General features: G+C 37.1%; 1 protein-coding gene across 1 annotated transcript; it reads left to right on the top strand.

Moving 5' to 3' along the window:
- The first annotated feature begins 8,143 nt into the window (after positions 1 to 8,143).
- Positions 8,144 to 13,601, top strand: LOC138897711 (uncharacterized). The gene is made up of 5 exons (XM_070183718.1): positions 8,144 to 8,608; positions 10,360 to 10,550; positions 10,869 to 10,982; positions 12,909 to 13,286; positions 13,424 to 13,601. The coding sequence occupies exons 1-5, from the start codon at positions 8,144 to 8,146 to the stop codon at positions 13,599 to 13,601; spliced, it is 1,326 nt and encodes a 441-aa protein (XP_070039819.1).
- Positions 13,602 to 15,209: the final 1,608 nt, after the last annotated feature.

The following is a 15,209-nucleotide window of genomic DNA, read 5'->3' as shown; positions in this document are numbered from 1 at the left end:
TTGTACATGATCCTTCTGGCTACGTGAGTATACCAGGATATCATCAATAAATACTATGATAAATGAATCAAGATATGGCTGGAATACACTATTGATGAAGTGCATAAATGATGCTGGGGCGTTGGTCAGCCCAAAAGAAATCACGAGAAATTCATAGTGGTCATAACGAGTCCTAAATGCCGTCTTCAGAATATCCGAATCCGGAATTTTCAACTGGTGATACCCAGATCTCAAATCAATTTTGGAGAACACCCTCGCTCCCTGGATCTGGTGGCGAGTTTTGAGGCGGACCTCGAGAACCAGAATAACTACCAGAAGAACCTGGTACAGATGATCCCTGAACTAAAGGAGCACGGGGCGTACTCTGGGCTGGAAGTGCACTGAGAGATGACTGACCCTGATGAGAATTGTATGAACCATGGCTGGATGATGCACCATGGTGAACTGGACGACCCATCTGAGCGTGTCTATAAGGACGACCCCTACTGTGGTAGGACTGCCCACCAAAAGGTACCCCACCAGAACTGTCCAAACCTCGAGGCCTCTTGGCCTCCCTCTCACCACGCTCCTGGCTACGGACCACCTCTATCTGCTGAGTAATGTCAACCACCTCATCAAAAGTGGCACCAGATACCCTCTCCCTAGTCATAAGTAACTGCAGCTGATATGTGAGGCCATAAATGAACCTCCTAATCCTCTCCCTATCAGTGGGAACCAACAAACTGCGTGACGAGCCAACTCATAAAATCTCATCTCGTACTGCGCCACAGACATACCATCCTGACGTAACTGCTCAAACTGCCTACGCAACTCCTCTCTTTGAGACTGCGGCACAAACTTCTCCAAAAAGAAAATGGAGAACTCCTGCCATGAAAGTGGTACTGCATTGACCGACCTGCGCCTCTCATATGCCTCCCACCATCTGAAAGCAGTCCCAGAAAACTAAAAAGTAGTGAACGAGACCCCACTAGTCTCCAGAATACCCGTTGTCCGAACCATTCGCTGGCACTTATCCAGAAAACCCTGAGCATCCTCTGACTCAGCACCGCTAAATGATGGAGGTCGAAGCCTCCCAAATCTCTCAAGTCTCCTCTGCTCATCATCTTCCATAACGGGGACTACCGGGGCCTGAGCAGTTGCAACTGGTTGGACTGGTAGTGCCCCCAGTATCTGAAGTCCCTGCACTACCTGATCTGGGGTACGAGCAACAGGGGTATGAGTACCTCCCCCGGCTTGAGAAGTGGCAGGTGCGGCCTGAGCCGAAACCACCTGAGTAAGGCTAGTGCAAACTGTCAATATCTGGGCCAGAGCCTCTTGAAGGCCTTGGAATCACAATGGGCACAGCTGGTGTCTGAGCTGGTCTTGCAGGCTCAGCTATATCTGGAATTTGCTCCTGAGCTGGAGCAACTGGTGGTGCTACAGGTGCTGCTTCAACTGTTGTACGAGCTACACCTCGACCTCTACCTCGGCCTCTACCACGGCCCCGACCTCTCGCGGCCCTAATTAGTGGCACTGGTGGTTGACCGTCTGATCTGGTAGTACGTGTCCTTACCATCTGTGAGAGAATAGAATAACAGAAATTTAGTTTCCGGAATAAACAAATTCGCACGACAGAATTGCAAGAAGGAGAAAGTTTCCTAAGGGTTCAGCAGCCTTTCGAAGATAAGTACAAACGTCTCCATACCGATCCGCAAGACTCTACTAAACCTGCTCATGACTCGTGAGACCTATGTAACCTAGGCTCTAATACCAACTTGTCACGACCCAAAATCTCACCTGTCGTGATGGCGTCTATCTCAATACTAGGCAAACCGGCAATCTCAATAAATCACCATATCTTTAAAGTTTGAAAACATAATATTTAAATTCAGTGGAAAGTCACTCACAAAAAATGATATAAACACTCCCAAAATCTTGTGTCACTGAGTACATGAGCATCTAATATGAATACAAAGTCTGACTGATAAAACACTATCTGAAAGTATAGAACAGTACAATAACTGAAGGAAAGAAAGTCAAGGTCAGCGAACTCCAGGCAGCTATCTTGATAGTCTCTAACTGATAACACTCTGATATCTAACAGTCGCCATGTCCGTAAGCACCTGGATCTGCACATGAGGTACAGAGTGTAGTGTGAGTACAACCAACTCAATAAGTAACAAGACTAACCTTTGGGCTGAAAGTAGTGATGAGTTCCGCAAGTACAATCCAGTACATAAATAATGGTACAGAAATGTAGGCATGCTTTCAAGTTCAATAGTTAAACTTAGTACAAGCAAAAATAGATCAATATTACATGATATGAGGGATATGGCATCTCAGTGGAAAGACCTCATGTACTACTAGTCAGAATTCATTCGGTCACTCGGTACTGTTTATGGCCAATCCAGCCCAGGGATATTCCATCCCGTATATACATACACATCGACTGACAGTCAGTCACTCAGTACCGTATAAGGCCAATCCAGCCCTTGGGTAATTTATCCCCAAATGTAAATGATACGGACAAGATCCATGTCCAGCGAAATTCATCACAATATAAATAAGTAAGGCAAGTCCATGCCCTGGGAAGTCCATCCCGAATATATAATCATCTACGCTCACTTGGGGTGTGTACAGACTCCGGAGGGGCTCCTTCAACTCAAGCGCTATATAAAACCGATATGGCCTACTGCGGCGTGCAGTCCGATCCCATAATAATAATAATAATAATAATAATAATAATAATAATAATAATAATAATAATAATAATAATAATAATAATAATAATAATAATAATAATAATAATAATAATAATAATAATAATAATAATAATAATAATAATAATAATAATAATAATAATAATAATAATAATAATAATAATAATAATAATAATAATAATAATAATAATAATAATAATAATAATAATAATAATAATAATAATAATAATAATAATAATAATAATAATAATAATAATAATAATAATAATAATAATAATAATAATAATAATAATAATAATAATAATAATAATAATAATAATAATAATAATAATAATAATAATAATAATAATAATAATAATAATAATAATAATAATAATAATAATAATAATAATAATAATAATAATAATAATAATAATAATAATAATAATAATAATAATAATAATAATAATAATAATAATAATAATAATAATAATAATAATAATAATAATAATAATAATAATAATAATAATAATAATAATAATAATAATAATAATAATAATAATAATAATAATAATAATAATAATAATAATAATAATAATAATAATAATAATAATAATAATAATAATAATAATAATAATAATAATAATAATAATAATAATAATAATAATAATAATAATAATAATAATAATAATAATAATAATAATAATAATAATAATAATAATAATAATAATAATAATAATAATAATAATAATAATAATAATAATAATAATAATAATAATAATAATAATAATAATAATAATAAGGCATATTGCAGGGCGGGCAGCCCCGATCCATATAATAGTAAAGCCTATAAGGCCTGCTGCAGGTGGGCAGCCCCAATCCATATATATATATATATATATATATATATATATATATATATATATATATAGCCAATATGGCCTGTTGCGGATCGCAGCTCGATCCCATAAATATTCTCATAATGGATGAATATGACTGAGTGTGAAATGTACATTTTTAAAATAACTAATTTAACAACAACACGACTCCATGGGTCCCAAAATATCGGCACGTAGCCTAAACATGATCTTTAATAAGAGCCTCAGCTCAATTTCTCTAACACGTGGGAAATGTTCAAATAACAACACGATTCTTTAATTTTTACAACTTCACGGAATTTATTCAAGTCACAATTTCAATGGTGCACGTCCACACGCTCGTTAACTATCGTGTGCGTCACCTCCAAATAATTTATATAACACCAATTCGGGGATTCATACCCTCAGGACCAAGTTTAGAAGTGTTACTTACCTCAAAACCACGTAATTTCTTACTCTGATATGCCCTTGCCTCGAGATTTGGTCTCCAAATGTCCCGAATCTAGCCACAAGCAGTACAGTACAATCAATATAGGCTAAAGGAAATAATTCCACAAGAAAATACGAAATTATAGCCAAAAATCCAAAATCGACTCAAACCCGGCCCCCGGGCCCATATCTCGAAATTCAACAAAAGTCACAAAACCCGACCATTCACTCACGAGTCAAACCATACCAAATTTACTCAAATCTGATAAAAAAATCCCATTCAAAACCTCAAAATTCTAGTCCAAAAACTCTTCCTCATTGTCCCCAAATTTCCATCTCAAAACACTAATTAAATGATGAAAACAATGATATATTCGTGCATATTGACCAAATCCGAGTTAAAATCACTTACCCCGATGTTTTTCCTTGAAAATCTCTCAATAATCGCCTCTCCCCAAGCTCCAATTTGTCAAAAATGGAAAATGGGATGAAGCCCCCATTTTATAACTTAAAGTTTCTGTCCAGGCGCTGCCCTCGATTTCCAGCCTCGATTTTCCAGGCTCGATTTTTCCAGCCTCGATTTTCAACCTCGATTTCCAGTAGAAAAATTCCAGTAGCTGTTTAAGTCCAAATTTTGATCCATTAACCATCCGAAACTCACTTGAGGCCCTCGGGACCTCAATAAAATACACAAACAAGTCCTAAAATATAATACAAACTTAGTCGAAACCTCAAATCACATAAAACAATGCTAAAACCATGAATCATACCCCAATTCAAGCTTAAGGAACTTAAGAATTTCCAACTTCTACATTCGATGCCGAAATCTATCAAATCAATTCCGATTGACCTCAAATTTTGCACACAAGTCATAAATGACATAATGGAGCTATGAAAATTTTCAGAACTTGATTCCGACCCCAATATCAAAAAGTCAACTCCCCGGTCAAAGTTTTCAAAAATTTAACTTTCGCCATTTCAAGCCAAATTTCACTATAGAATTCCAAAAAAATTCCGAACACGCTCCTAAGTCCAAAATAACCATACAGAGCTATTGGAATCATCAAAACTCTATTTCAGGGTCGTTTACACATAAGTCGACATCCGGTCACTATTTCAACGTAAACTTTAAACCTTGGAACTAAGTGTTCCAATTCATTCCTAAAACCTCACCGGACCCAAATTAATCACCCTGAAAAGTCACATAACAACTGTGAAGCATAAATTGAGTAAAAATGGAGGAATGGGGTTACAACTCTCAAAATGACTGGCCGAGTCATTACACCAGATCTATTAAACAAATATTGTTTTGCCGGTATAAACTAAATGTGTTGAAAATTTTTGAGTTATTAAAAGATGATAATGAAAAGGTAAGAAACAATGCTAATAACTTGATTCAAGTTTTACAAGGCAGATGTTTAAGTCTTTGATTGAGCTTGATTGATTAAGGAAAGATGTGAATTTGGAAAGAGTTAGTTTTGATGGATCATGGGAGGTTTGGAGGGAGGGTGAAGGTAAGTTGGGCTTTTCTTTCAAAATTATTTTTGATTTTGTTGAATAATGTTTCTTTGTACAAAAAGATTACATTTTTAGGCATAAAAATGTGTATCTCTCTTTCTCTCATTCTTTTTTGATATTATATTTCAAAATAAAGATGGAAAAAAATTAAGAAAGAATTACAAGAAAATACATGTGACTTCACACCATAACAAAACATGACCCATATTTTTAAGTTTTACCCGACCTAGCCCATATTGTACATATTTTGAAAGCACTAGCAAATTCAAAATTTGTGTTCTTATAACCATTGCTTCTAAAAGCTATGGAGTTAAATCTGTGTTCTCACAACCATTGCTTTCACTCTCTCTTCTTCTCACATCTTCTACATATGCTTCAAGAGGCCGTGTATTTTCTGCTTCTCCCCCTATGTCACCTGGTTGCAATGTAATAAAATTAAAGAGTAGAAGTCCACCATTGAAGGTCATTCAAAGCTTTGCTTTTGAAAATATGATATTTTGAGTTTGTTAGTTGTTTGGATTGGGTGTTGTTCCAATTGGTTGAAAATATCAAAAGGAGTTCAAAATTTAAATTTGAAGTGATTTGGAGTAGATTTGAGCAAGATTTGAGTTAAATTTCAGAAAAGATGCAAGGAAGAAGACGAAGTCAGTATTTTGTATAAATATGTTTAATCTTGTATTGTTGGCCAAAGTGAAGGTTAGTTTTGAAGATGGACAAAGAAAGTTCAGGCATAAACCAGGTCCATCCCTTGTGTACATAGGCACGGGCAGATTTGAGCTTGTGGGATACACGTGAAGGAGATAAGATTAATTTGGTATAATTGATATCTCCTGATCGAAAAGGTTACATAATTGATAAGGAGAAGGACTTCTTAATCAAAGAGAACACTATCCAAGATAAGGGAGGAGTTAGAAATTGAGATCAACTAGAACTCTTCCACCAAGGAAGAGTAGCATTAGAACTCTAGTTATTTTCTACTCTACTAACTCTATAAATCGCAGGATGTTCTCATTCAACTGTGACGCACAAAAGCAGAAGTTAAACGTGAATTGAGAGCAAAATAGCAAGGCATTTTGCAAGCAGTTCGTGTGTGATTCAAGTGTGCGAACCTGAAGCTACATGAACCAGATAGAAGAACCAGCTCCAAGTGTCTGTCTTTTATTCTAGTTCAATTGTAGTAGGTGTTTTCATATTGTACCTTTCAGCTTTATCTAGAGGCAATTGTAATAGGTACTCAGAGTATTCAAGTTAGAGTTAACTTGAAGTTGTCGCAGCAGTTAGAGGTTGGTTGCCACAACGGGATTAGAGTTAATCCTAGGTTTACAAAAGTATTTTGTAAATGCAGTTTTTGGCTCAGTGATTTAGTGGAGAGTTTGGGAAAATCCTACTGGGAAGTAGGTCATTGTTTTTTTTCACCTTTTGAGCCAGGTTTTTTCCACGTAAAATACTTGTGTTTTTTAATTTCTGCATTTATTATTCCGCAACAGTAGTATAAGGAACACATAGAAGAACCAGGTCCTTCTCTAATCTGTGCACGCCAAAAATTGGACACCACACAAATCACCCCCCTCTTATGTGGTATTGAAGTTAAAACATCAATTGGTATTAGAGCGGGTTATCCTTGAAGAGGCTAATACATTAGGAGAAAATCAAGATGAGTGCACCACCTGGAAACTGGGAAGGGCAATCCACTGCTAGGCCACCACTATTCAACGACCAGTATTACTCTTGGTGGAAAAACATGATGAGAGATCACATCATAGGAGAAGACTATGAGCTATGGGACATTGTCACAGATGGTCCACTGGCTACCTTGAAGATAAATGCCGAAGGAGAAGAGGTGCCAAAAATAAGAGCTGACTGCACTGCTGACGACTTGAGGAAATGGGAGAAGAATGCTAAAGCCAAAAAATGGCTTGTTTGTGGAATCGGTCCAGATGAGTACAGTAGAATCCAAAGTTGTACCACTGCTAAGGAAATCTGGGACACTTTGCAAGTGGCCCATGAAGGAACACCTCAAGTGAAGAGGTCCAGAGGAACACTACTATATTCTCAATATGAGAACTTCACCATGAAGGAAGGGGAAACCATCCAAGAGATGTATACAAGGTTCACCACACTGACAAATGAACTTAAGTCTCTTGGAAGGATTATTTCTGAAGAAGACAGAGTTGAGAAGATTCTGACAAGGGTTCTGCCAGTTACTTGGGAGAGCAAAATCACTGCCATTTAGGAATCAAAGAACATTGCCACTCTTAGGTTGGATGATCTAATTGGAAATCTCACTACTTATGAACTTAGAAGGCAAACCATGAAGATGGATGTACCCAAGAAGTAAAGGAGCTTGGCACTCAAAATCACTGAAGGTTCTGATCTAGAAGATGATGAAATGGCTATGATCACAAAGGACTTCAAGAAGTACCTAATGAGATGAAAGGGTTCTTCAAGAAGTGGAGGCTACAACAAACCAAGGGTTCCTGAAAAATAGACCAATGAGGGCTGCTACAAGTGTGGGAAGACTGATCACCACATCAAAAACTGCCCTCAATGGGAAATTAAATGGAAAAGGAAAGAGCTGAATGAAGAAACAGAAAGAAAGAACAGATCCATCCCAAGAAGAATAAAGGATCAATAAAGGCTATGGTTGCTGCTTGGGGAGAAAGCTCAGATGAGGACTCAGATGATGAAGATGAAGATGAACAAGCACTTATGGCAATTGGAGAATCCGATGAGGAATCTGAAGTAAGTATAATCCATCTAAAAGACAGGATTAATTTTTTGTCTAAAGAAAGGCTATCTGAGTTACTTCTAGATTTTATTGATGAATCTAAGGATATAAACAATGAAGAGAAACAGATGTCTAAGGAATGTGTGATCTTAAAAGCAAAGTTTAAGAACCTGGAACTTAGAGTTAGTGAGACTGTAAGTGAAAATACTGCACTAAAGAACCAGGTTCATGAATTTGAATCAAATGTACTAGAACTCAGATCTGAAAACCTAATACTGAAATTAGGAACAAGTAAGAAGACAGCTGATTGCACACAACTCACTCTAGAAGAAAATGTAGGTAAACTAAAAGATGAGTTGTATAAGAAGGATAAGCATGTAAGAATTTTGACAGAGAATCTAAGCAAGGTCAAGCATGAACTAGACAGAACTTGTAAATGGAACAGGTCCTCTGATGCACTGTCATGGCTACAGGAACATCACGGTAGCAATAGAAGAGGAATTGACTTTGGGAATCTGCCACCTAAATGGGATCCCAAAAGCAAGTATCTCACACTTCCTGAGAACAAAATTTGCACACACTGTGGTAAGACTGGTCACTATAAAAGTGAATGCACTACAAAAGAAAAGGCTAGTCAAAAGAATAAAAAGTTTGTTCAAGGGAAAAATGGGCTGCCAGGTTGGGCTAAAAAGAATTTGATCCATCCATTTGCCTATAGAAAGGGACCCAAACTAGTTTGGGTTCCTAAGACTAACCCCTGATTTACTTTTGCAGGTCCAAGTGAAGAGGAGCAGCCAAATATGGTACATGGATAGTGGCTGCTCAAAGCACATGACAGGAAGCAAGTACCAGTTCCTTTCACTTGAGGACCTTAAAGGAGGTAATGTCTCCTTTGGAAATGGGAAGAAAGGTGAGATCATTGGGGTTGGTAAGGTAGGTAAGACTGACTCTCACTCGATTGAGAATGTCTATTTGATAGATGGCCTAAAATACAGTCTAATTAGTGTATCACAACTGTGTGATAGAGGTAACTTGGTAGCATTCACCTCTACAAAATGCTTTGTGATTAATCTTACCACTGACAAGATTGTTTTGCAGGGAAAAAAGTGAACAATATATATATATATATATATATATATATATATATATATATATATATATATATATATATATATTGTAGATTTGTCCATACTGTTAGAAAATGAACTCACTTGCTTAAGTGTATTGGACAATGATCTCCTCCTTTGGCACAAGAGACTTGGACATGCAAGTCTGAGTCAACTCAACAAATTAGTCTCCAAGGACCTGGTGATAGGGCTGCCTAACATCAAGTTCACGAAAGACAAAGTTTGTGAGGTTTGTGCAGGGGGAAGCAGGTAAGATCCTCTTTTAAATGCAAGAAAGTGGTAAGCATCACCAGGACGATGGAACTGGTCCATATGGATCTCTGTGGTCCAATGAGAACATTAAGCAGAGGTGGTAAAATATATGTGATTGTGCTTGTTGATGATTACTCTAGGTTTACTTGGACATTGTTTTTAACATCTAAAGATGAACTAGTTGACATGTTCATTTCTTTTGTTAGAAAAACTCATAAACATCTAGGTAATCAACTTGCATCAATTAGGTCTGATCATGGCACTGAATTTGAAAATGCTAAATTTGCTGAATTTTGTGATGAGCATGGAATAGATCATAATTTTTCTGCTCCTAGGACTCCACAACAAAATGGAGTAGTTAAAAGAAAGAATATGACCCTTGAAGATATGGCTAGTATTATGCTTCTTTCTAGTAAACTGCCCCAGAGCTTCTGGGCAGAAGCTATAAATACTGCATGCTACATCATAAATAGGTGCATGACTAGACCTCTTGTAGAGAAGACTCCCTATGAGTTACTTAAAGGGAGAAAACCAAATATTCTCCATCTTAGGGCATTTGGATGCAAGTGCTTTGTGCACAACATTGGTAAAGACTCCCTAGGCAAGTTTGATCCTAGAAGTGATGAGGGAGTATTCTTGGGATATTATTCACATAGTAAAGCTTATAAGTCTATAACAAAAGAACTATGTGAGTTGAAGAAAGTGTTCATGTGATTTTTGATGAAACTAACATTCTTTCTAAGAGACAGGAACATGATGATGAAGCAATTGGGCTGGTGAGAAACTTAAATGAAACCACAATCCATACTAAAGTTGCACTGGAAGAAGAAACAGGTGATGGAACAGGTCTTTTTACCCAGGGCAACCTGACAGGGGGAATAGAACAAAGAGAAAATGAACCTCAAACCTCAATGGAACTTATCCATGAACCTATTCCACAGTAACAAAGCATTGAAGGAACGTCAAGGGGAAACCAATTGGTTGTAAAATCTTACAAGTATCAAAGTTCTCATCCCATTGAGAACATAATCACTAATCCAACCTCTGGAATCAAAACCAGATCTTCATTAAAAAATCTTTGTTCTTTTGATGCCTTCTTATCTCTTATTGAACCTAAAAATGTTGCTGAGGCTTTGCAGGATGCAGACTGGGTAAATGCAATGCAAGATGAACTCAATCAATTTGAAAGGAGTCAAGTTTGGCATCTGGTACCAAGACACAAGGACAGATCAGTAATTGGCACAAAATGCGTCTTCAGAAACAAACTTGATGAGGATGGAACAGTTATAAGGAACAAGTCAAGATTGGTGGTTCAAGGATATAGCCAAGAGGAGGTCATAGACTATGATGAAACCTTTGCTCCAGTTGCAAGGTTGGAAGCAATAAGACTCCTTATAGCCTTTGCTGCTTACATGGAATTCACCCTCCACTAGATGGATGTCAAGAGTGCCTTCCTCAATGGCTATCAAAAGGAAGAAGTGTTTGTCAAGCAACCTCTAGGGTTTGAAAGCAAGGAAAGTCCTGATCATATGTACAAACTTGACAAAGCACTTTATGGGCTTAAGCAGGCTCCAAGAGCATGGTATGAAAGATTATCAAAGTTTTTGCTTGAGCATGATTATAAGAGAGGTAAAATTGACAATACTTTGTTCTTGAAAGAAAAAGGTAAAGATCTCTTGGTAGTTCAGATATATGTTAATGATATAATCTTTGGAGAAACTACTGATAAGTTAAGTAAGATTTGCTAAACTAATGGGGAGTGAATTTGAAATGAGCAAGATGGGTGAGCTTAATTTCTTTTTAGGCTTACAAATTAAATAAAATTAAAATGGAACTATGATCCATCAGCAGAAGTATGTAAAAAAGTTGCTTACAAGGTTTAAAATGGAAGATTCCAAATAAATTGACACTCCTATTGCAACAACTACAAAGTTGGATATAGATGAACCTGGTTTATCTGTTGATCAGAAGTTGTATAGGGGAATGATTGGCTCATTGTTGTATCTCACTGCTAGTAGACCTGACATTGTTTTCAGTGTAGGTCTTTGTGCAAGATTTCAGGCAAATCCAAAGGAGTCTCACTTGGCTGCTGTCAAGAGAATTTTGGGATATCTAAAAGGCACCACTGATCTATGTCTATGGTATCCAAAAGGTAGTAATTTCAATCTAATGGGATATGCTAATGCTGATTATGCAGATTTTCTAGTGGATAGAAAGAGCACCTCGGGTATGGCACACTTTCTTGGCTCATGTCTTGTGTCTTGGGCTACCAAAAAGCAAAATTCAGTGGCCTTATCTACTGTGAAGCTGAGTATGTAGTTTTTGCTTCATGTTGTGCTCAATTGTTGTGGATCAAACATCAATTAATGGACTTTGGAATTGATATTGGTTGTATCCCCGTTTTTTATGATAACACTAGTGCTATTAGTATGACCAAGAACCCGGTTCACCACAAGAGAACTAAGCACATAGATGTTAGGCATCACTTTTTGAGGGATAACTATGAAAAATGGTTGATCACTGTGGAATTTTATGTTACTGACAAGCAAATAGCTGGCATCCTCACAAAAGCCCTAAGTAGAGATCACTTTGAAAGGAACATGTTAGAATTAGGGATGATTAAGATCACCTAAAAGGATCAGTTCAGAATTCACAACGAAAAAAATATTTAAAAAAAAATGGTTAGAAAATCTGAAAATGTGTATTTAGTTAGATTAATTTTTGCTCAGACTCATACTTTCAATAGTATACTCTTTTGCCATGTGTTAAAATGACTCATTAATCTCTAATGATATTTTCTCTATTTGGGCAAATTTAGACTTACACAAGAGAATTATCAGTGAAGAACCTGGTTCATTAAGATAACACGGTATGTTTTCTACACTCTGCATAATTTGAAACAATAATATTTGGATCATGAGCAGAGTCCTACTTAATTCCAAACTCCTTTTGGACTTATCCGTTACAAGTGAACCAGTTCTATTCAAAAGAATCTCAACCGAATTGAAGTACCTAAATTCTAGGGATACACTCCAAAGTCTTTTCAAAATTGAAATTCAGTTTGATTAGACTTCCACACCCACTATCATCCCTTCCACCACCCCAACCTCTAAGAAAAGAGTAAAGATGCTTGCTCGCAAGGTTGTTGCGGGGAGAGAACAAATCAAGAAAATAAATGAAAAATTGAAAGCGGGTAAGGAAGAAGAACCCCAGAAATCTGATGAATCATTTAAATCTGCTACTGAGGGGGAAGAAACTGTTTCTTCTGAAATTGATCAGTTACAAATTTGGAGAATAGGTTTGTACTAGTAGGGTCTAAAGCAGGTGTTGAAACTACAGAGTCTGGAGGAATTGGTGGTAAAAAGAAAAAAGAAAAAGAAAAAGAGAGCAAGGGTATTCGAAGTGCTGTGAGGGAAAAGGGTAAAAGAGGGGTTGATTCTTCACCCACTCCTGTGAGTTTAACCAAAGACACAGGTGCAATGGTTGTTTGGGGAGAAAAATCTACTGGAGTAGAAGAGAGTGTAAAGAAAACAGGGGGAAATGGGTCTGGTGAAGCCGCTGAAGGGCTATTTCAACTTGGAAAAAATATAGATGAACCTATTTTATCTGAACAGGAAACCCTCGCAGACCTACTGAAGAGAGTGAATGAAAGTTATAATCCAAAGAAGAAAGGGAGGTTGGTACAAGAAAGGATCATTTTGGGACAAATGCGTTGCTTGCTTGTGACTATGAAGTCCATGCCACTCCTAAAGAACATGGTTCATCCAAGAAGGTACCAGTGAATATCAAGGTGTGAGTCTTGGTGCAAGAAAGTGGGGCTAAGGATGTTGAGATTGAGAGGCTGAAGAAGAGGTTGGCAGAGGTGGAGACTCAGAGAGATGCTGTCAGAACTGAGTTGGCAAGAGAAAAGGAGAAGAATGATGGCATTCTTCAGGATATGTTGAAACTCCTCCAAGCCAAAAACCAAGCACCTAGTTCTTCCCAGTCTTGAGCCTCCTAGCTTAGTGTAGATCAACCAGTGACCCAGCTCGGGATTTTTTTGTTTCTTTTGCTCATGTTTCTAGTGGTTTTATTTCTTCCTATGCTTTGTGGTAGAATCTTATCAATCATCAATGAAATTCACTGTCTTTTGCTCTAACTGTTATGGTTAAAATTCTTAGCTTGATCGATGATGATTAACCCATGATTGCATTTGAAGTAGCCCCAGTAGCCATGAGTAAGTTTTAAAATCTAGTTATCTTACTTATTTATGCAACTTTTCAATGATGCCAAAAGGGGGGGAAAAGGTTGTACTTTTCACTTTGAACAGTGATATTTATAACCTAATGAACCTGGTCCTTGATAATAAGTGATAAAAAGAAAAAATGTTCTAACATTGTGTTGATGTTGGGCTAACTTGAAACATGGCCTAAGCTTATGAAGAGCACAGAGTTTGTCATCATCAAAAATGGGGAATTTGTTGGCCTAAGTGAAGGTTAGTTTTGAAGATGGACAAAGAAAGCTCAGGCATGAACCAGGTCCATCCCTTGTGTATATAGACACGGGCAGATTTAAGCTTGTGGGATGCTCGTAAAGGAGATAAGCTTAATTTGGTATAATTGATATCTCCTGATCGAAAAAGTTGCATAATTGATAAGGAGAAGGACTCTTTAATCAAAGAGAACACTATCCAAGATAAGGGAGGAGTTAGAAGTTGAGATCAACTAGAACTCTTCTACCAAGGATGAGTAGCATTAGAACTCTAGTTATTTTCTACTCTACTAACTCTATAAATCGCAGGATGTTCTCATTCAACTGTGACGCACAAAAGCAGAAGTTAAACGTGAATTGAGAGCAAAATAGCAAGGCATTTTGCAAGCAGTTCGTGTGTGATTCAAGTGTGCGAACCTGAAGCTACATGAACCAGATAGAAGAACCAGCTCCAAGTGTCTGTCTTTTATTCTAGTTCAATTGTAGTAGGTGTTTTTATATTGTACCTTTCAGCTTTATCTAGAGGCAATTGTAATAGGTACTCAGAGTATTCAAGTTAGAGTTAACTTGAAGTTGTCGCAACAGTTAGAGGCTGGTTGCCACAACGGGATTAGAGTTAATCCTAGGATTACAAAAGTGTTTTGTAAATGCAGTTTTTGGCTTAGTGATTTAGTGGAGAGTTTGGGAAAATCCTCCTGGGAAGTAGGTCGTGGTTTTTTTTCACCTTTCGAGCCAGGTGTTTTCCACGTAAAATACTTGTGTTCTTTAATTTCTGCATTTATTATTCCGCAACAGTAGTATAAGGAACACATAGAAGAACCGGGTCCTTCTATAATCTATGCACGCGAAAAATTGGACACCACACAAATTACCCCCCCTCTTGTGTGGTATTGAAGTTAAAACATCATGTATAATAGCGTATATGAGTGTATAAACACATCTTATACACTATTATACACTTTTATACACCTTTATACAAGCGTCTATAGACGAACTTCTTCCACGATCTTTAGTTGCAATTCTTGTTCAAAACCAGTCTAAATCTCTATTAAATGACTTCAAATTTTATATACAACCTCCTTATACTATTTCTGACAAGTCTAAATAACACTCACTCCAAATTTCTCAC

The sequence above is a fragment of the Nicotiana tomentosiformis genome, chromosome 8, assembly GCF_000390325.3.
Source record: "Nicotiana tomentosiformis chromosome 8, ASM39032v3, whole genome shotgun sequence".
Taxonomy (NCBI): domain Eukaryota; kingdom Viridiplantae; phylum Streptophyta; class Magnoliopsida; order Solanales; family Solanaceae; genus Nicotiana; species Nicotiana tomentosiformis.
Note: the sequence above shows the minus strand (reverse complement) of the source record. Positions and strands in the feature narration are given on the sequence as shown.